Source organism: Siphateles boraxobius, unplaced genomic scaffold, assembly GCF_051911475.1.
Source record: "Siphateles boraxobius isolate OS27281-9 unplaced genomic scaffold, OSU_SipBor_1 7, whole genome shotgun sequence".
Classification (NCBI taxonomy): Eukaryota; Metazoa; Chordata; class Actinopteri; order Cypriniformes; family Leuciscidae; genus Siphateles; species Siphateles boraxobius.
The window spans coordinates 36387714-36410851 of NW_027509197.1; the positions used below are offsets into that span (position 1 = coordinate 36387714).

The 23138-nt window shown below is 35.8% G+C and overlaps 2 protein-coding genes across 3 annotated transcripts in view; both read right to left on the bottom strand.

Moving 5' to 3' along the window:
- col28a2a (collagen, type XXVIII, alpha 2a) overlaps positions 1 to 8062 on the bottom strand; it is a 36962-nt gene extending 28900 nt beyond the window's left edge. Inside the window, exons 1-5 of the mRNA XM_077215890.1 lie at positions 7940 to 8062; positions 5897 to 6043; positions 3063 to 3637; positions 1433 to 1453; positions 1259 to 1318 (exon numbers count right to left, since the gene is read on the bottom strand). Coding sequence (XP_077072005.1) covers positions 1259 to 1318; positions 1433 to 1453; positions 3063 to 3637; positions 5897 to 6041 — 801 coding nt within the window. The 5' untranslated portion in view covers positions 6042 to 6043; positions 7940 to 8062. The remainder of the gene's footprint in view (positions 1 to 1258; positions 1319 to 1432; positions 1454 to 3062; positions 3638 to 5896; positions 6044 to 7939) is intronic.
- Positions 8063 to 12915: 4853 nt separating this feature from the next.
- On the bottom strand, positions 12916 to 22829 carry LOC143723461 (coiled-coil domain-containing protein 89). Of its 2 annotated transcripts, none has more exons than XM_077215892.1 (7): positions 22769 to 22829; positions 18701 to 19173; positions 16703 to 16833; positions 16016 to 16152; positions 15857 to 15933; positions 15272 to 15371; positions 12916 to 15190 (listed from the first exon to the last, which is right to left on the bottom strand). In XM_077215892.1, exons 1-7 carry the CDS (start codon positions 22799 to 22801, stop codon positions 15104 to 15106), a joined length of 1038 nt encoding a protein of 345 aa, XP_077072007.1. In that variant the 5' UTR covers positions 22802 to 22829; the 3' UTR covers positions 12916 to 15103. The 2 variants fall into 2 exon arrangements, with proteins under 2 accessions (XP_077072007.1, XP_077072006.1); XM_077215891.1 differs by lacking the exon at positions 22769 to 22829 and adding an exon at positions 21270 to 21455.
- Between the last annotated feature and the right edge of the window lie 309 nt (positions 22830 to 23138).

Consider the following 23138-nt stretch of genomic DNA (forward strand, 5'->3'; position numbering starts at 1 on the left):
TGTTCAGTGCATCTATTTTATTTTGACCAGAATCACTTAAACTGTATCAAACTCAGCGCAAAGTAGTTACTTTGACTAGAGATGCGTCTATTGCAAATCTCTTGTCAGTAATAGAATAAGAACAAATAAACAAATTGCAAACAACTGCACAAATAATTGCAATATATAAAGAGAGATATGAAATAAACACGGCTCTAAGTTTTTCAGGTGGGTCTAACAGAAGGTCAGTATTCAGGAAAGAAAAAATACTACAGAAATGAAAGTAATCAAATGTAAAACAACACGCTATAGTTGTCATTGTAAAAATTAAATACAGATTAATGCTTAAAATATTACAAAAGTTATTCAGTCAAGAGAAGAGAGTGATTTTCTTTGTCTTTTGTTCTTTGATTAACATGACAGACAGCAGCAGGAATATTAGGCTGCTGTCACTTTAAGAGTTTAAGCACACAACACAAGTTAGACAACATGCGTTATCTTTCTCAACTATTTACGTTCCAAAACTGACTGTGTTTAAATGAATACTCACCAAGGCAGGCATTTTGATATAATTTTGTCTGCACCTGCATCTCATAAGCTGTTTGAGAGGCGGCTTTTTGTGCCCGCTAATTGTAAACCTGCGTGAATTTGTAAATTATGCGCAATACAAGCACCATTTAACTATTGTCACTTCGCCGTCAGAGAGTGAGAACGCGCAGCTGAAGTTATTGCCTGTGCCGCTGGCAACAAAATGGACCGAAGCCGAGCATGTGAAAGATCGGCTGATTAAGTCGGCTGACTAAGTCGATCAGTGCATTTTTTATACCAAAAATCCAAAAATGCTAAATAATTGCAGTTACAAGGACAAAAAAATATAAATGTCACGATGATCATATTCACCCATCATTGGCAGGTGTGGCAAAATGTTAATTTTGGACCCTTTAGTGTTTTAATGTCAAGGTTTTCAGTCATAACACATAATTACATTCTCTTCACTTTCAACAGGCTAAACATGAAAAACACTTTTTTAGGAATCTTATTTCGTGTTTTCCCTAAGGTAGTGCTGAAGGGTCCTGACAAAGATGATAATTATCCTGACTTTTACAAAGCAAAGTAGTTATCCAAAATGTCAGAACCGTGCCTGTCTCTTCCCACTGTTGACAATCCTCAAAGGAATCCGTACCTCTTAAGAATCAAAAAAAGAGGAGAAAAATGTGCCCGTGGGCGTTCCAGGAAATATGGTCCCATGTTGAAGGAAGTTTAGAGAGAAAATGCTTACCGCTGGGCCACCGGGTCCTCTCTCGCCTTTCTCACAAACACACTTCTGGGACAGAGGACACTAAATATAGAGAAAAGAGTGTAAATGGATAAGCAGGTTTTATTTGTTTGTGTTTCAGTAAAGGCAGTGATGATTAATATTAAATATTATCTGTATTAAATATGATCTACTTACCCCATCATTTGCCAGCTGAGCCTATGTAGAGTGAACGACAAGAAAATTAGATTCCGTACAAACTATAACTGTTATATAAAAGCTGCAGTCATAATTGTTGCTATATGGCAAATATTAATCTTGTGAGGTTTGGGTTAACATTATGAACAGTTAACATCAGGCCATACATTCATAAATCTCCCAAGAGATTAAAGGAAACACTATTATTTAACATGCTGAGTCCTGCTTTACACTGGATTTGCATAAATGTGTTTCTGCTCAAATGAGAAAAATGAAACCTGCCGTAAATGCTTATCAGTATAACAGCAGGAATGACAACAAAGATTTATGGAATATATAAACCCAGTCCCAAATGTATAGAAAAGCCACCACAGGACGTGTTTACTCTAATTATAGTAAATTAGGTGTAGAAAGGCTAATTGTTAGGTGTCAGGGATCCCGAAACACTAGCAGAACAAGCAGAACATAATTATTTTCTCTTCTGTACGTTCAAATACGTGTCAAATAATGGCCAGATGTAGTTAGCTGGTCTTATCTGGTTTAAACTGGTTTAACAGGTCTCGCAGCCTGACCTGAGGAAACCAGGTGACCAAGACCAGCAAACCAGTAAAGCTGGTTTAAGTTTAGCAGGATGATAGTCACAGTATTTCACCAGCACATATTACTGACACAAAAGATGTCAATTGTTGATGTAAAATAAAATAAACCCCCCCAATTAAGCACGATATCGAAAATCGTGACATTAACTGTTCACCTTATGTCAGCGTTTAATGCATTTTTGTGGCATTCAGCCGTTTTCAGTGAAGAAATATAATAATAAAAGAAATATTAATCTAACAGAAACATTTGGGCAAATTCATCACTGCATCATGAGTGTGAATTTGTATTGAATCCCACATCCTACAGTAATCATATTAGAAGTTTGATTCGAATGAACATGAACGACTAGCGAATCCCGATTCGAATCCCGAAAGTGATTGTAAGTTGATATTGAATGATTGATTGTATTGAATGATTCATCAGGATATGAATCATTCAATACAATCAATCATTCAATATCAACTTACAATCACTTTTGGTGACTGACTATAATAAGGCCTATATTAAATATGGCTGTGTGAAAATGTATGATATTTAATACTTTTGTAATATACCAATAGACATTAAAACTGAAATATGCACAAATTATTCTGAATCAAATCAAAACAGAATCAAAACGAGTGCTTGTGAATTGAAATCATATCAAATCAGGAAATCTGAATGGTTACCCAACCATGCAAAGAGCTCTATGTAGAAGTCTCATTAGGAGAAGTGTTGGTAGCTTATGACTTTTTTATTTTTTTTTACCCTTGAACGAGCCCAGACAGAAACTGCAGACTTTTTGCAATTGCTGCACTCATTTTAGAGGGAACTCTGTGAAATTGGATTTTAAAATGCCAAAAAGCACTCAACAAAGCTCAAAGTACTCTTACTGGTAGCTTAAAGCATAATCAAATCAGCCAAAATAATTACTACACAAATACTCAAGATGCAGGAACGAATTTGACCAGATCTGTGGGAATTCTGTGTGTGCCTGCCTATGACATACTGTATGAGGACAGAACGAGATCATGTGGGACACCATACTTACAATCTGAATAATGACTTTTTCCATGACGTTCGTGTCCTGCAGATTATACAGGAATTTAGAGGCTGGCGTACTTGTCAGCAGTCTCAGGTTTGCTGTGTTGGCAGGCTCGTTGGCAGTATGAGTGATGCCAATTGTGAAGACCTTCACGCCCTGGTTCTTTGCGTCAGCCATAGCAGAGAAGATATCAGGGTTTCTGGGATGAAAGAAGCCATCGGTTAGCAGCAGGGCAATCTTGATGCTTTGTGGGCTCGATTCTTCCACAAATATCTTGGTCATGTTGGTGATGGCGTAGGTGGTGTAAGTGCCGTGGCCGATGTAGGCCATCGGTGCAATGCTGCTCTTGAAGTTCTCCAAGCCTCTCCACTGTTTGAAGGTCTGCTCGATTATGACGTGGCTGCTGTACTGAAGCAGGGCTGCTCTCCAGCTGAGTTTGCGGCCTGTATCCAAGCGGATGCTCTGGAGGCCTTCTATAATGTCCAAAGTGAACTTTTTCTCTTGCTGGTGGTTGTCCTTGGCCGTCTCAGAGCTGTCCAGTAGAAAGCCCAACTCCAGACTGCAGTCCTCATCCAGGATTGCTGATGGCACAGCAAGAGATAATGTGTTAAGGAAGGATTAGATTCGGAATTTAAGAATCGACTCCCTTTTATTTTGATTGAAACGAGAAATTTCAACGAGTTGAAATGGAGTTGAAATCCAACAAATCTTTATGCATTATGCATATTATCATATGCACAACATCAGATATTTCCAGAAATATATACAGTATATGTATATACACATACATACATATATACATATATTTCTGGAAATACCTGATGTTGTGCATATGATAATATGCATAATGCATAAAGATTTTTTAAAATATGTATTAAAAAGTACTGACACAAAAAAAGTGGAATTTAAAAGGCAAATTCAATTCTGAATAGTGCTCAACCTTGCAATCTATCTGGCTTTTTGCACAGAGGATGAAATTCATCTACACTTTTTTGATGTTACATAATTATTTCAGAACTAACACTGCTGCATTTTGTCACTAAATTGTTAGATATTGTCAATATTGTTTTAAAAAACACCAATAATCCTCTAAGTCTTCTAATAATCCTATTTGGACTCAATAAGCAATGCAGTCTGTCATCTGATCTTACTTTCAGCACACGTTCATCAGTCTTCATGTCACCGGTGACAAGACATGGACTACCAGGTCTTGTGCAGATATGAATGATAAATCATATTTATGTTAGGAAACTGTGAAGGATAATGCCTGAGGCCTCCAAAATCACTACAACCAGACATCCTCCAAGAAAGATGGTCTTTCAATATGCTGCTGTAGTATGTCTAGTATGTCTTAACATGACATTGCATGTTTTAAGGCATAAAACTAGCTTTATGCGTCTTAGACTGCATGAGATGCACTGACGGTGACCCATGAGTTCATAACCCATATACGAAGTCTTAATGAGTGAGTCATTGAATCATTCATTCAAATCAATTTATTCGGAAACGTTGATTCTTTCAGGATTGAAACGCAACGGTTCTGATGTGGCTTTGTTTGGAACTATTTTCATTGAAGGAGCAAAAACAGACAATATGTGTCTTAAATGAGAGTTACATACTTAATATTAACTTCTTGTTATTTAACATTCCTAAACCCCGGGTTAACGTCCTTAATTAAATATTTACGGTGTCAATGTCACACGCTGTATGTTTACATAAAGGCCCTAGAATTGCGCATCCTCATATTATATATTATATTATAAGTTTATCCTTTATCTATACAAGTAAGTCTGTCTTCATTCTAATTGTCACGTTTTCTGTCACCATTTTACTTTTTCTCCTCCACACTGAACGCACGATGTTTCCGTGAGTGTCCAAAGCACGAAAATTTGAGGCACGTGATTGCCTGTTGGTTGCTTAGCACCTAACCAGAACATTCTAACACCACATCGTTTTACACTGTACAAGTTTATTGCTTTTCACACTTGAAATTATTTTGATGGTCCCTTTTACACATTATGTTGACTATACGTTAGTGTTAGTAGAATATTAGTAGATTGGTAGGGTTAGGGTCTGAATAAGTTGACTTAAGTTACTTATAGTCAGTGGAAAGTCTGTTGGGGAACCATGAAAATAAAGAGTAAATAGCAGATACTAAGCAGACAGTCTACTAATACTCTAATAAAAGTTACTTGACATAGGTGCAACGTTACTTATAGTCAACATGAGACCATCAAAAAAAGTGTTACCAAAATAGTTAACCCATTTTAAACGTAATCCTGGGTTATCTTACTTCACGTTTCACACTGCTCATAATTTACCCGAAGTTAAACATTAATCCTGGGTATACTGGGTAAGGTGATGTTTGACAATGTGCATTCCTAAACCATGGGTTAACGTATTATTTGCATATTTACAGTGTTAGCGAAATGCTCCTTTACCCGGGGTTAAAAGTGGGGTTTAGAACTATGATATCCCAGGGTAAAGTGCAGTGTGAAAAGCCCTTAAGTGACATACTGTATTTTTAAGAGAGAATTAGGGTTATTCAATGAGTAAACATGTAGGGCGGAACTTGATTTCATAATAAAAGTTGTGCAAAGGATAAAAAAAAAAATAAAAACCCCTTGGTTAAAACCAAAAACTCTACAATAGACAATATATGAATTACTTCTATCCTCCAAAAATAGCTGTAGATGAGAGTCAGTGTATTCAGTAATGCTTTCTATCATGTCATGCATGCTAAAAAGCAAAAATGTATGAAAAACTGCTCATGGATATGGTCAGACAAAAAAACAATGCATTGCATACTGTCACACAACACACTAACATAGACGCCTCACATTGACCATCATGTTTTTGCAGTTTGCCCGCCGTCTGTCCTCCGGTCTTGACTCTTGTTGGCCCGGTTCTTTCCTCATAGAAGTCCTGAGCCCAGACGCTCAGCAAGCCAAAACACACCAGGGACAAGCTCAATGTGTGAGCCATGACTGCCAAAATAAAAATATGTGGATATCATTATAAACTTGTCAAAAACAGAGAAATAATAATATTGCAGTTAGCATGAAGAGAATACAGCATTAAATGTTACTGCATTATGATATTATTTTGAGGACCGTTTCCACATTCCATCAGAACTTCTTATTACCACTATGCACAATATTGTGCATATCAACTCCTGACGAATACATAAATTATTATTTGAATTATCACTTAGTGAATTATTTAACCATGTTTTACTGTTTCTGGAAGGCTTTTGTCTTTCAAACACATGAAAATGTACAAATTCACATCATTTCATATTTACATGCAATGCAGAGATTACTTGTTTGTCAGTTGAACCTCTTTGACCTGATATATTTTACTTGAAGTAAGCCTGTAGATTTTAAGTTATTAAAGGGATAGTTCACCCAAAAATGAAAATTCTGTCAGTAATTATTCACCCTCATGTTGTTCCAACCCCGTAAGACCTTCGTTCTCTACGTGAACTGACTCGAGGCCCACAGAGAAGGAAATGAATAGTTGAAATAAAGTCGTTATTTTTGTTCGTTTTTTGCCACAAAAAGTATTCTCGTCGCTTGATAAACTTAAGATTGAGCCACTGTAGTCACTTGGACTATTTTAATGATGTCTTTAATAACTTTTCGTGGCCGGCAAGTTTCAATCCCGTAGAAGCCTATGGAGGAGAGATCCAGCTCTCAGATTTAATCAAAAATATCTTAATTTGTGTTCCGGAGATGAACGAAGGTCTTACGGGGTTGGAACAACATGAGGGAGAGTAAATACTGACAGAATTTTCATTTTTGGGTGAACTATCCCTTTAAGTAAGGCCAATAATAAAATTAAGTCAATAATAATAAAATTAAGTTCACAGTTCTCTGATGTCGTTAAATGGTCATATGGCATGCAGGAAAATAAATACATAATTAAAAATCGTTTTTATTAAAAAAAAATGTTATTTTAAATTTTAATTATGTAATTATTAGCTTTTCATTAAACTCAGGAACTTGTAATTTATTTAATGTAAATTTTTTGCAATATGTCTATGTATGTGTACAAAATATGTGTATTCTGTGTGGTATGCGCATATTATGCGTGTTGAATGTTGCTCCTGGTACAGTCGTGAAAACAAATTTCCTCTATCGAGGACAATAAAGAATGAATCTGAATCTGAACCCCAGTCTGGGAAACTCTGAGGTAACATTTCATGCACTTCATGTTGTTGATAACAAAGAATGGAATATAATTTCTTTCTCTTTGTATTTCTATTTAAATATGGTACAAGATTATTCTATTCAAATCAATGTTATAAACGAGTTAGGTCAAAATTAATCAAAAAGTAGTCCGATTATATTACCTTAAATGAGTAAATGTTATGGATTTCGTTACTAACTACAATTTTTGTCATGTAATGTGGAATCAGTAACCAACTAAAATTTATAAGTAATCTCTGACTACATAGTACAGTATTTATAGATTAACAGATCTTTCTTGCACTGCCTAATTTTACAGTGATTGCTTTTTTTTACTTAACACATTATAAACCCCTTTATGCAAATTAAAAAAGGGTCTAGTTTTCTTTATGAAAATACCTTTTTTTATTTTCTCTGTAAATATTTAACTTATTAATATATCTCTTCTCAAACATAAATCAATACACAAACAATTTCCAAGGGCAAATAAAATCTCTAATGCACAATGATATTTTCTTACATACTAACCTGCTTGACATGTACTGTACAATATTACCTTCCAGAGAGACTTTATTACCCAGCAAAAAATGCAAAGCTCAAAGACGGCAATAAAAGAAACGTTCATATTTTTATTAATGTTGAAAAGTTAACCACAATTTGAAATCATTTAATGAATGTATGGCAGTGACTCACCTTTGACAGCAAAGCCTGCAAGCAGCCCAGGTGTGCAGCTCAGCGTTCCTCAGGTGTGTGTGTGTGTGTGTGTGAGCGAGTGAAGAAGACTCTGAAGTGAAGAGCAGTTCTGCCTGAGTGAACAGAAGTAGAAGGCTTCCTCGAGCTGCGTTTGGGACTGTCACTCCCACTTCGAAGGGGAGGAGAGCCCACCAAACTCTTTAGTTGAATTAACTGCACTTTTAGTGCACTTTTTTTGTGAGCTTTAAAGTGTACTACAATAAGTAGATGATGCATCTCATGCTTTCCAATTAATATTATTTTTTTCAAAAGTCCACATAATCAGATCTTTAAAGGCAGAATGGATCCAAGAATTCTATCGTTATCTACTCATCCAAACCCATATGCTGTTTTTTTCTTCTTCCATGGAACACAAAAGGAGAATTGCAGAACACTGATCTGCAAACAAAACGCTATAGAACACTTGGAACAAGTACAAATGATATGGATTATTTTTATTATTATATGGTCATTTTTTTGACCCGAGCTAAAGATAACATCATACGAATTTTAAAAGACATGTATATGTACAAATACTTGCATAACTATTCCTTTAAAGGAAAATGCTGTCATTCTTTACTCACCATCAAGTTGTTTCAAACTTGTATGAGTTTCTTTGCTCTGTTGAACACAAAGGAAGATATTTTGAAGAATGTCGATGTAACCAGACAGTTGATGAACCCCATTGACTTCCATATAGGGGGAGAAAAAATACTATGGAATTCAATGGCTACAATCAACTGTTTAGTTACCATTCTTCAAATGATCTTCTTTTGTGTTAATCAAATCAAAGAAACTCATACAGGTTTGAAACAACTTGAGGGTGAATAAATGTTGACAGAATTTTCATTTTTGGGTGATCTATCCCTTTAATGGTCTGAAAACTATTCTTGACTTAGTACTCCAGTCTGGGGTTTTATGATATATGAGATGAGGCAAACAAAGGCGAATATGGGTGGAGTTAGTTTTACAAGTTTTTAGTCTTTCTTCAGGCATTCCACAGGATGCTACGGTGGCTGTCATGGTGATCGAGGGCCTGACCTCAGATAGTCTTTTCTTTAGGAGCTTTGTTTATGACTATTATAACACCCGGATGACCTTCCTGGTCATCAGGGTGTTGCACTAGACTAATATAAGACGACAATGTCCCCAATGCTCTGAAAGAAATACTACAGTTATCTGCTATATATTTTACCCTTTAAAAAACTGGGGTCGATAACTCTTATGCTCACCAAGGCTGCATTTATTTGATCATAATATTGTTTAATTGTAAAATTAAAATAACTATTTTCTATATGAAAATGTTAAATTGTAATTTATATCTGTGATGCAAAGCTGAATTTTCAGCATCATTACTCCAGTCTTCAGTGTCACACGATCCTTCAGAAATCATTCTAATATGCTGATTTGCTGCTCAAGAAACATTTCTTATTATTATCAAGGTTGAAAACAGTTGTGCTGCTTAACATTTTTGTGGAAACCGTCATGCATTTTTTTATAGTAGGATTATTTAATAGAAAGAACAGCATTCATTTAAAATAGAAATGTTCTGTCCCTTTTGATCAGTTTAATGTGTCCTCGCTGGATGAAAGTATTCATTTCTAGCTTGCACTTTATTTTACAGTATGTGCACTTTTAATGTTCTTACAGCGTACTTACCAACAAAAGTACTGGTAATGTAAGGTAACTGCAAGGTAACCCTGAACCTACTCCCAAACATAACCTTAACCCATTTAAGGAATTACTTAATCACCTTTTGAATTTCTTTCAAAAGAAAAACATCATACTGACCCCAAACAATAAGTATGTCATAATAAAGTAAGCCTAACAAAGCAATAATTTGAGTCAGCATTTGAGAGCATTTTCTCACTTTTGGTGGACATTTCACCCTCAAGTCCCAGTTCATTTCTGACCCGTGTGTGAGCGTATGTGACCTGTGACCCAAGAGCAAGTATGGTACACGTGTTTGCATGTCCGGAGCGGACTGTGGAAGAAGCCGAGGCTCTGCTGTTTCGGTTTCAAACTCTGCAGGCTATGAAGACTCACACGACTGACACTCTGGAATGCTTTGTCTCAGAAACCACACACTTTACCCTCTCAATAAGGATTATGATACAAAAATGTGAATGTATGAAAGTGAGATCACAACTGAAATCTCTTTAATAGCTCAGCTGCAAAGAGATTAAATGAAGACAAGTTTCTTTCTTCTCAAAAGTTCCCACTATTTGGAAATATCAGTTAAATCATGCCATATTAATTCATTTTATCCAATGGAAATAACATATTAGTTGATGCATATTAATTCGCTTTACATATTACATTCATCACCATTTACACAAACTGAAGCAACATTATAATGAATAAAGCCTACATTGTAATATATTGTTGTGTATCTTTATTTTGATTATTTTAAATAATCATATTCATCCCAGATTTTTCTTCTTAAAAACATTTACAGTCCCCTGGTTTCACAGACAAGGCTTAAGTTTAGTCTCAGACTAAAATTCATGTTTGAGTTGTTTTAACTGAAAGTAACTTGCACTGAGATATCTTAAAATATGTCAGTGCCATTGTTTTGTACCAAGATGCACACTGTTTTTTAAGGCATGTTTATAAAAAAATGTCCTAATTGAACTATAAGGCCTAATTCTGGCTTAATCTAAGCCCTGTCTGTGAAACCAGGACAAAATGTTTTAATTAAAACATAATTACTGTCACAATTTGTATTTTTTCGTCTCACCTATTGTTGTCAAACCTTCGTTGACGAATATTTTCGCCTGTTATTTTACTGACGAAATGAACACAGAATCTAACATAAGATTTTCAGAGATCTTAGAGTTTTAGTTCACCTAAAAATTAAAACTCTGTCGTTAATTACTCGCCCTAATGTTGCACCGACCCAGTAAGACCTATCAAGCGACGAGAATACTTATTGTGCGCAAAATCCCCCCAAAATAACAACTTAATTCAACTATTTTCTTCTGTGTGGGCCTCTGATGTGAGTTCACAAAATGAACTCAAATATTTCTTACCAAGTTCTTTCAAGAGCAAAATTTTTATTTCTTCAAGGAATATTTTACCCGAGATGAAATTCAAACTTGCAACATCTGAACAATAAAATCTTTTTCTTTAAAAAGTTTCACAAAATGATTCTACTGTACATGAGCAAACATTCGAAGAGGTTTCTCAAATATGATTCTCTACAACTGAAAGTACCAAGACAATCCTAATGGTGCAGCTCAGCCACAAAGTATGCATTTCTCTCAATGACAAATCGTGTAAAGGCATGCAGCAGCGCTCAGCAACGGCACTGCTCTTTCCATTGTTAGAGATTCCAGCTGTAGACGGAATGAACTGACTCACTGGAACGGTTGTTAAAAGCAGCGTTTGGTCAGGTGAGAGTCTTGGTGAAAGTGCTGCGGCGGGGGGCGTGGCTTCAGGTGTGGGCGGAGCCAGAAGACATTTGTGGTGCGAGTTTTCCAGGGATGCAAGTTCAGGCAGTCATTTAAGAGGTGGTGGTCCGGCGTCATCATGTTTCAGTTTGCCATTCAAGCTCTATTATAGGTCTGTCACATGATTATGCTCACCTTAAGTATGACTTTGTTGGTTTATTTTTTTTCCCCCCTTGTCCTGGAATGATTATTTGCACATTCCTTGTTTTACCCAATTTGTGTATTTTTACTGAATCCGTAGTCAGAATTACTATAATTATGAGTTTCCGACTAGTAAAAACCATCACATCTTTGTCAAGTTCATAATTACAAGTTGGAAATTTGGAAATAGTAGTGGCTTCAACAGTAGTTAGGTAGATATTATGTGGCAACAAGTATGGATTGAGTTGAGAGTTTTAACACTTTAAAATAAGGTTTCATTTGTTACCTACATTAGTTAACATGAACTAACAATGATATAGCTAAATCACTTATTAATCTTTGTTAATGTTAATTTCAGCATTTACTAATATGCTACATTATTGAAATCAATAGTAGTTCCTGTAAAATTATTTGGACCTAAGATAACATGAACTAACAAAGAACAGTTTAACTAACGTTAACAAACATTAATAAAAACTGTAACAAATGTGTTGCTCATTGTAAATGTAAAAGATTTACGCTTTTTTTTTTTTAAGATTTACGCATTTCAATTAAAATTCCATCAAATTGAATTGAATAATCCTTATTTGAATTAAATAATTGAACAATCCCTAATAGATTATTCAATTAAAATGTGTAAGGATTATTCAATTCAAATTGATGGAATTTTACTACTAATTCTAATGCGTAAATCTTAAAAAAGGATTATGCATTATAGAGTTTTTTTTTTACTGTATAATGCATTAACTAATGTTAACTAATTTGTAAAATGTTACAGAGATCACTATATGACCTCTGCAGATTTAAAATTGAAGATAATTAAAAAACAGTTTGAACGAGTGGCAATATAAAGAGTTTGCACAATATATGTTTGCACAATATAAAGAGAAATGAGAGATATTATTTTTTATCTTTGAGATATTACTGTGACTTTTTTCACATTTGTAAAATAATTTCCCACTATTTAGACGTTACCCCCAAACAAGCAATACGACAAAATACAGGGCTTTGCTACACCATAATCAGTCATTTAATCTGTTTTGGGAATATTTGGCATCAAACCATGCTTAAGTCATTGTGTTACAATGTGATTTTTTAAATAATTTTGTTGTAAATTCTGATCTGGACATCGCTGCTGGAAAAAATTCTTAAACTTATGTGGTTTGCTGGTCTCACAGCCTGACCAAGCCTGGAAAGTGCTCAAAACTTCTCTAAAATCAGCCACCAGACCAACCATGACCCACACACCAGCTTAGGCTGGTTTAAGATGTGTGTTTTTCCAGCAGTGATGTTCTTGATTGGAGATATAACTTACAAAAGAAGTTCACAAACAATCACAAAAAATTGTGCTTTCATGTAGTTTTTATACATACTTGAAATGCTTTACATATCATCTAAAATAAATGATCTTAACAGTCAAGTCCTCTCTACATCAGTATTTTTGGAAATAATTACAACTAGTAAAAAACAAGAGGTCACAGAAACGGGGTCATTCACACCATTCCAGTGATTCCCATATAAGGCAATTCCAATATTCACAGCACTTCTGAGGAAAAAGATTGTCATGGCATTGGGGTTATGAACCGCTGACCAGGTCAAATACAAAGGTCAGATACATTGGTCAGTTATGGCACGGTCACAAACTTGCCTCAACTTGATGTGATATGATGGTGATACGGACTACGGCAACATGCAGTTACGAGAACACAAAGGAATCCAGCATTTTGACCGCAACCTCACAGTCATTAAAACTCACTCAGATGATATAAGGACATACCACTTGCATACCTAACCTTAGAGGTTAAAGATCTGAGCTAGTCTCTGGGTTCACACCCCATAGAAGGACCATCGTTCTGAGAAAAAAAGGCTCTGCTTCATGACTTAATATACTCAACTTTGGACTCAAATATATTTCATCGCTAAATGCAATGCAAGATGCAATTAAAATGTGTCTTTGACTAGTTAACTTAACATGCTATCAGGAATGAACATCTAAAAATCATCCAGATGTTCTAAAACATATATACAGATGCAGACCAGATGACCATATACAATTATGCTAACTACCTTTTATCTGCTCACATATAAGTTCAGGAATGACGCTAAAATTACCACACTAAAAATTACAAAGAGCACGTCAAATTGACAAACTTTAGCAAAATACTGTAATTTCGTGCTGACAAACTTTGCAACTGCAAAAGATATGTTGTTGTTGTTGTTATCTGGACAAGTACAGTTTCATGGAGGGATACAGGGTGAACCAAAGCATGACTTTAAGTGCTGGAAGAAACTGGAAGGTGAACATTACATTTCTAAGTGCAATATGGCTTGAGAGCTTTTACTACACAGTTGAATGGTTTTATCTACTCAGGAATGAGGCTACATATAGAACAGTTCAATTTATTGCATATACAGATGAGCATCAGATGAGCTGGTATGATGATTAAAATGGCAAGATGATTTGATTTTTATGTTTTTTCCAAATGTTTGTATTTGTCGCAGATGTATTTCTTTCTTCTGGAGAACACAAAAGTAGATATATTGACTATGATGAAATCCAAAGTCCATGATTTTTACAGTATAGACTTTTTGTTCTCCAAAATACATATTTATTTCGATGGTCCACTTTAGAAATTCTAGAAGTAACACTATAAGTAACTTGGCGACTACATGTCAACTAACTCTTATTAGAGTATTAGTAGTCTGTCTGCTTAATATCTGCTAACGCTTTATTCAGATCTGCTCCCCTACAGACTTTATACTGACTGTAAGTAACTTTGCAACCACATGTCAACTTCTCCACTAACCCAAACCCTGAACCTAACAGTCTACTAATGCTCTAATAAGAGTTAGTTGACATGAAATTGCAAAGTTAGTTATAATTAGTTGATTGTCTAAAGTGGACCAACTGAATAAAGTGTAACCATATTTTTTTTGTGTTATAACAACATCAGGGAGAGTCGTAAATAATGAAAATGTTATTTTTTGGGCCGAACTTCTCCTTTAATTTTGAACATTCTAACTCTATCTGATAAGAATTATACGATGTAATCTTCTTGGTCGGAGAGAGCTAAAAAAAAAAAAGATTTAAAATTCCATTCAAAACATTCCAAATTCGTTTAAAATTCCTTTATTTGTAGAGGATATAATTGACTGGAATTCAAAGCTTACAATGATCAGTGATTTCTCAAATAATCATATTAAGGCGATTCTCTAATAATAACGACAGTCCGGTTAAATCACAGTTTAAGTTTAAAAATGCTATATTTTATTTCATAGAATCACAGTTCAGCCAAAACAAGCTCTTTGCAAACTATCAATAAATCCACTTTTTCCTCACAGAAGGACATTACACTACTCTCTACTAATGGAAGACGGTCTCTTAAGAAAAATCTCACTTCATCCTTGTCTTCTGGTTCATTATATACAACCAATCCAAGTGGGATGATCCAGCTCAGCTGTCAGTGAATGAGTTTTGCTTTATAATGACTGACTTTTATGGTAGAAATGCACTGGAAATGGGATGGATGGCTCAGATGACCATGTGGCGAAGTTTGCAGTTTAAATCCTTCTCCTTTTCAAGCATTTCACTGCTGTGCTTTTTAAATGCCTCAAACGCCTAAAAGTGTGAGATGTAAAAACATTGAGATGCCATTGAGACCAAAATGTCCAATGTACATACAGGATTTTTTTAACAGACCTTTTTCAACTCATTGCAGGTGTCCTCTGCCTTCTCTAAGGCATCCTGTAGTTCCTTCACCCTTAACTCGCTGTTCACGGCTGCTGCTTCCTTTTCAAACCTGATTAAAAAAACAAGACAAAGACAAACTGAGCCGATAATGCATCGTTTTATTTTAAATTACCAGTCGACTCATGTTATTCTGAAAATATTCGTGCATTCGAATGCACAGGTAAGATTATGTGAAATTAAAACAGCCTTCTGTCTGTGCCGTCTTGACTTCTTTGCTCGCTTTTCTCACTTTCACATTTATTCTCATGACATGCACTGACTCATTCGCTAAGCTGAACAGCCAATCAGAGTTCTATCTCACCCTGACGGCCCGACACCAGTTCAACATGCTGAATCAGCCCAAAAAACCCAGACAGCGTCCGACTAGAGCCAGCAGTGAGGAACACACAGAAAAAACTAAGTCGACAGACGCTCAAAACAGCCCGACATTACCTGACGGCTGAGCGTTGACTTGGTGTGTCCTGGCCTTAAAAGTCCATTGATTAAGAATAAAAATCTTATAGACAGATTAAAAATGTGTTCTGAGATTCATACCTGTTCTCTGCATCAAGTCTGCTTTTCTCAGCTTCATGCCTTTTTCTCTCCAGCTCCTGGATTTCAGCTTGCTTGTCCTGTAACACATTGCAGTGAAATCATTACGTCTCAATCTGAAAATATACAGTGAAGTAACTAATGTTTCATGTCAAATCTCACCAGAATAACTTTCCCCCGCTGTAAAGAGAGATCAATTAGCTCATCCTTTTCCTTCACGAGTTTCTCCAGTCTCTCCTGAGTGTCTGTCTCTCTTATTGATTCTTTTTCCTTTGTTTGTCTTAGTTTGAGATCCAACTCTGTCAGAAAGAAATGTGTGAGGTGTTTAACAGTGTGCCAGTAAGAACTAGTAAAGAGACAATTGTTCAAGGTCAGAGTTTGCCCACATCTAAATGAGTGTTTCTCAACTGATTTTGTTTCAGGACATTTTACATTTAACATTATGTGGCGACCCAGCACAATTTCAAAACTAATTTGCCTACGAAAGTGAACAAATTTTTTTTTAAATCAAACTCTAATTAATTGTTTTATTAGATCAATTTAAACCAAACACTTTAGAGCTTGATTGGATACACAATCTTTGATGTAAACAACAAATATTTCTCATGTTTGCTCTTTAATAAGAAGTTGATATGCCTAATTGTTTTCTTAAACTAACTATGCATAATTTCGTTAGTTGCATTTTAATATTTGATCTTGTTGTAATTTTTCCCACAAGCCTATCAGAAAAGACCTGCAGTCTGTTTTTGGGCTGTGATCTACCAGTTGAGAACCAGCATTTTAAATGCCATTTGACTTGTTTTGATCTGGAAAAACTATATTTGTGATTCTTATTACTAGAATGCGTACCTGCACACATCTCTACAGCATTCTTCAGCTGTTTCTGTGTGTCGCTTAGTTCGTTCTTCAAAGATGCCTCTTTGATCTGATGAAGGTTGATCAGTTCTTTCAGTTTAATCTGGAAACCTGTCGTTTTCTCCCTGTTGGGATAATAAAGAACTGACTAATGTACTTGTTTTACTTATTTCACTGAATGATATCAAGTAAACGATGATAGTCCACTTTTTCAGCGGTTCTGGAAGTATATTTCCCATTCATTTCTCCATAAAAAAAAGAATCAATAAATTGTACTAAGAAGTAGTGATGTAGTACTCGAGTCCGGTCTCGAGACCGATTTCTGCTTTCTCGGACTCGTCTCGGAATTGTTCCTTCAAAGACTCAGTCTCGACTCGGACTCGACCCTTCAAAGACTCGGTCTTGACTCGGACTCGGCATAGGCGGTCTCGTCCCCATCACTAGTTATGGGGGAATAAAGTTTTAAAAGATACTGAATTCGAGTGTATTGTCAAAATATTTTAAATTGGAAAATATTGGAAAATGTTATAAAGTAGCTAAGCCTACTAATTTAGACATGCCACTAGAAAATTTAAATTTGCTCTGCATGTCCTAACTATGATTAAAAAAGTCAGGGTGGGCTTAACATGTTGATGACAGAGCAGCACTGTTGAAGCATTTTAGAAAAATAGGCAGAAGATGATGCATGTGGTAGGGATTTTTTTAATGATAGTAAAAGCATAGTCCATATTAAGACGTTAAGACTGCTCCTCTAAACAATTCCCAATCTAGCGTAGTCTGTAGGCCTAACTGTTGATTATTAACTGGGGTGATATTAAATCATGAATATCAAAACTGACATGTCGAGACAAAATCTCGACTCGGACTCGCTTCCTCAAAGACTCGGTCTTGACTCGGACTCGACTGTATTTGAAAAACAACGGACTCTGTCTCGACCCCTCAAAGACTCGGTCTTGACTCGGACTCGACTGTATTTGAAAAACAACGGACTCTGTCTCGACCCCTCAAAGACTCGGTCTTGACTCAGACTCGACTGTATTTGAAAACCAATGGACTCGGTCTCGACTCGGACTCGACCCTTCAAAGACTCGGTCTTGACTCAGACTCGACTGTATTTGAAAACCAATGGACTCAGTCTCGACTCGGACTCGACCCTTCAAAGACTCGGTCTTGACTCAGACTCGACTGTATTTGAAAACCAATGGACTCAGTCTCGACTCGGACTCGACCCTTCAAAGACTCGGTCTTGACTCGGACTCGGCATTGGCGGTCTCGTCCCCATCACTACTAAGAAGCATGAATATAAGAAAATTGTAAAACAAGACAAAGGTGGATCTCTCTTTAGGATTATGAATATCTATGTTACTGAAGTTTTTATGAATATCTATGTTAGTGTAGTTTTACCAGGAATTTAGCAATATTTTTATTTTGCTTATTGTGCTTTTTCACATTTTTCACTTTCTTTAGTGATTTATTCTCGATATCAGTGTCACTGTTTCTGAACTCCCTGAAACGCCTCCATTATAGTCTTGGGCTTTCTTCTGCGTCACAATATTCCTCATTTAAATAATTCCCACCCAATGCAAATGCAAAAAAAGGGGCGAGACTTGATTGAGTTGAGTTAGTAGTGTGTTTTAGAAACACGCTGGAATTGGCTGACCAATCACAACACACTGGTCCAGCTGACCAATCAAAGCACATTGTGCTGTTCAGAAGGAGGGGCTTCATGGAGACAGAAACTAAACCGAGTGTTACTGACAGACTCGGAAGATGTCAATGTCAAATGTGTGAAAAATAATGTTTTTGAACATTTCAAGCTTGAAAACCTACACCCCAAAAATAAAACCAAGACTTTGTGAAAAGGCACAATATGGCCTCTTTAGAGTGAAGTTATCATTAAAAATCTATTTGTGTTTGTTTCTCTATGGAGATAATGAGCAATAAGGTTTTTTTTACTTTCAAAACAGTTTGGAACCGTGAACAATTTCTTACTGATACTCCGTCTCTAGTATCTTATGTTGCTCTGCCAAGTCCTTGAGCTCTCGTGTCAGTTTGAGAATTGTCTCCTCTTTTTCTTGCACTTGCTCGCTGAAAAGCGTTTCATTTTCCTTCGTGACTCTCTCATTCTCTTTCTTGAGCTTGGCATTCTGACTTTTGTACTCGTTCTTGAAGTTGATGAGCTCTCTGTGGTTGGAGGCCAGGTGCATGAATCTCTGCTCTAGCAGTGCAGATTTCTTCCTCTCGTTCTCCAGCTCCTCCTGCACATTGGCTCTCAGGTTCTCCAGCTCTGTGTTGATCTTCTCCAGAGCCTGACAGCGCAGGAGCATCTCGTCCGCTCTCTGTTTCAGGATGCAGATGAGAGTAGACTGCTCGTCGATTCTTGAACGCAGCACGTCTGCCTCTGTCCTCTCTTCCTGGGAGAGACTTCGGAGTTTTTCCAGAGCTTGGTGCACATCGTCCATATCCTTATAGGAAAGATTAAAGGGTTAGTTCACCCATATATGACTTTCTTCTTTTAGCCTAAAAAAATCAGAGTTCTATTAAATAATACCCTGGCTCTTCCTAGCTTTATAATGGGGTTAAATAGAGCCTACCTGAGATTTTAAAGGCTAAAAAATTCAAGGGAGGGGGGGGCGGGGTTGGGTGTGTGTGTGTGTTAATAAAGGCCTTCTAAAGTGAAGAGATGGGTTTTTGTAAGAATATCCTCAGGGTGTCAAACAAAAAGGAACCAGTGTATATATATATATTATGTATGTGAATAGAGTTGTGTGTGTATTATAACAGATTTACCAGAGTACAATTCAGCTACGGTATTAAAGTGACTGAAGTATTTTCCATGGATGTGTTTCCAGGTACATCAGGCAAAAGGGGAAATGGGGTGCTTCTCAATACTCAAATGGATGCTTCCTCATTCCCCCTTTCTTTCTTTGCAGCCTTCCCTCGCATCCAGGGGGATGCAATTAATTTGTTTATTAGTGTTGCTATTGACACAGTTGTGTGCTAATTTAATAACTATGGGTATTATTCTGTGGTTTATCTTTGTTTAGGTTTCATTACTGAATGTTGTTTTGTTTTTTAAATGTATTTTTTTTATTTAGCCTAGTAATTGATCAGCAGGGGACCTCTTATTTTATAAGATATTTTTATTTTTTTATGTCTACCCTTATTTTTTATTATTATTATTTTTAATAGGGAAAATAAAATTCCTTCCTTTCTTGTGACCTGTAAGAGCTGGGAGAAACTTTGAATCAATTGAACCAAAATGATTCACTGTTTTGAAGCGCTCGAAACGCTGGTGACCCTTGCTGGTCAGAACGGTGTAAATGCATCAAACTCAGGCCTAACATTTTATAAACCAATTGCAAATGTTTCATTAAAAGTGTAATCTATTAAATGCAATTAACAAATAATCGAATACCATTAAATATGAACATGGTCGATCTCGGTATATTATGCGTTATTTTATTAAATGGGTGTTATTAAATTGTTATTGTTTTTATGGAGAACTTCAGGCCAATAACAGACTATTAACTAATTTTTCTTTTCTTTTTAATATACAAACGTGTCGACAAAAAAGTCTACAAAATGTATAAAATTGGCTAATCGCTCCATTGAAATGTCTAAACAGTTATGACGTCACTAAGCCTCGTTTATTGAAATCACGTGACTCTGGCAGTTTGACACAGGCTCCGAATCACTGGTTAGAAACAAAAGATTCACAAAGGTTTCAAAGCTTCAAAAAGCACTAGTATCCTGAGTTTATCACCTGCTTTTATTGAACACAATTAAACCACACTGGAATGTATAAGGCAAGCAAGAGTCAAATAGATAGGCTATGATGGCAGATTTTAAATGGCAGGTTGTTGGGGCAAGTTGTCACGTGTTTTAAATATATAAATTGGATGTCACAGTATAATATGTATTAGCCAAACCAATAGTTTGATATTTTTGTAAGTTAGACTGTACATTTCAACTTGCATTATGCTATATAATGCAATTTATTTTTGTGACGCCACTAAGGCATTTTATCACAAGGCTCAATGTTTGTTATGTGAACTGTTTTTTTCCCCTCGAGTAGCTAATATCTCTGGAAATCTTCCAAGTCTTCAATGTGTGTGTCACCGAAACTGAATCGAGGGGAAAAACATAAAACCATGAAGATTATTCACTGGGGTAACGTTAAAAATGTGACAACTAACCCCGATAATGCTATCCCTACTCGCGACTACTGGTTTTAAAAGCTCACAAACTGCAAGTTGAGTATGACGTCTCAGATATTATGAAACAAAACCTTAAATTCAAGTAATTATCATAATCAATAATAATAATAGATAAAAATGACGTAAAATCTAAATTACAAAATACGACATCGTTCCGCAATGAAACGCACCACCAGTTGCTTTGTTATTGCTTGAGAGAATTATGTTTCAAACTACGATTTATATGACAAATATAAAATCAAAACAGTCACTGATCGATCATAAATACAGAGATAATGCGTGTCAGTTGCTGAAATGGGCGTAAACAGTTTTGTATGAACGTCACGCGCTCTCAAACGTACCTGTTTAGTGTCTATGATCATCGTTTTAAGGTCTATTTGGATTTTCCGAGGAGATGTCATGTTGAATCTTTGAAGGTTGTGTGTTGCAGAAGAAAAAAAAAAGGGTTTCTTCACAAAGGCGTCTCAACCGCAATGAGCCGCAGCAATACGACGGTTGGTGGCTATCCAAAGTTTCGCCGGTTGCCCATAGCAACAGTCGAATTCTGTCGCGATTATTTCGCGTGTTTTTCCTCTTTTAAATTTGTTAATTTAATATCATTTCAAAATTCGACTTAAATGTATGATACGCACTGTTGATCCAGAAATGTATATTTAGTGTTTTTCCAATCAGGTTAAGCAAAAAAAATATATATATAAAAAAAAAAAAAAATGCAGGTGTAGTGTTCGAGTATTATCGCTAGATGTCGCCATGACTCTTCTTTAAAGTGTATGAAGATACTGGTTCGGTTGGTGCGGTTATAATTGTGGGTAACACTTTATTGTAGTGTCCTTGTTACACATATGTATTTACCATATTAATAACAGTAAATTATGCATAATTACATGTAACAAACCCACAACCAAAACCATAATCCAACCCTAACCCCATAGTAAGTATATGTTGTTAATTAATATTTGTCAGTAGCCTACTTGAATATAGGCTATAGCCTATAATGACACCTTAAAATAATGTGTAACCGAATTTTTGTTTTACACTTTTGCTTTAGGTTAATAAGAAGGGTAAACAACATTTTTTTTTAAAGAATGATTTAGATTAGCTTTAGGTAATGCCCTTCAGCTGTAGCTGAAAAAGCTTAAACTGGTTTGCTGTATAGTTGGTCCCCCTGGCTGTTCTTTTGCTTGGGTTTTATAGTGGTTTTGAGCACCATTCAGGTCAGACTGAGAGGCCAGCTAAGATCTTCAAAACATCTTAGGCTGGTTTACAATTTACAAATAATCACATTAAAAGTTTTGCACATAAAATACTAACTTTCACACACCAAATCTGCAAGAACTTTAGTTTTGGTGCAAAAGAATCACTTATTAGCCAAGCATGAGATCTTTGACTTGACTGAGTGACTCCCTAGAAACCTGCTGACCTTAAGTAACACATTTAAAACAGTGTTCTGCATTATTTTAGTATTGGCTACAAAGCTGAAATTATCTACTCAGCCTTTTGAAAAGTTGAACTTGTGCTCAGTCTTGGGTTATGCATTATTATAATTAATAATAATTTAGCCTGTTGCAGTAATACATAATTGAAGCACAAATTAAAGCAAAGTTAACTTGTTCTAATTATTAAAGCTACATTAATTTGTTTAAAGAAGCGGTAGACCATGTTTTCTTCTTTTTTTAATGTCCGTTTCCAATGTTGGTTGATGCCTGTTATCCCTTCTGGAGAATCCAGGTTAAGATGGTAGCTGTCTTTTGTAACATAGTTAGTTTATAACTGGTTTAAGCAAGTCATTAACCGATGCAAGCTGGTCATTAGGTGGCTGATCACCAGTTTAATTAATCACCCTCAAGTCGTTCCAAACCCGTAAGATATTCATCTTCAGAACACAAATCAAGGTATTTTTAATTAGAAAAATCAAGGTATTTTTAATTTAATCCCTTCATTGACAGCTAAACCACTTTCAAGCCCCAGAACCTTTGTGACTCCAGTGGTTTAACTTCAATTTTATGATCCGACGCGAGTGCTTTGTTTAGGGGAAAATAATAATAATAATAATAATAATAATAATAATAATAATTTACGACTTTATTAACAAAAAAGCCTATTAATCTCCAACACGCATGCGTCGTTATGCTCTCGTGAACACGTGCGCATGCGTGTTGTGTTAATGCGATTTAATTATTATTTATTTAACTAATTGTTACACGCGTTAC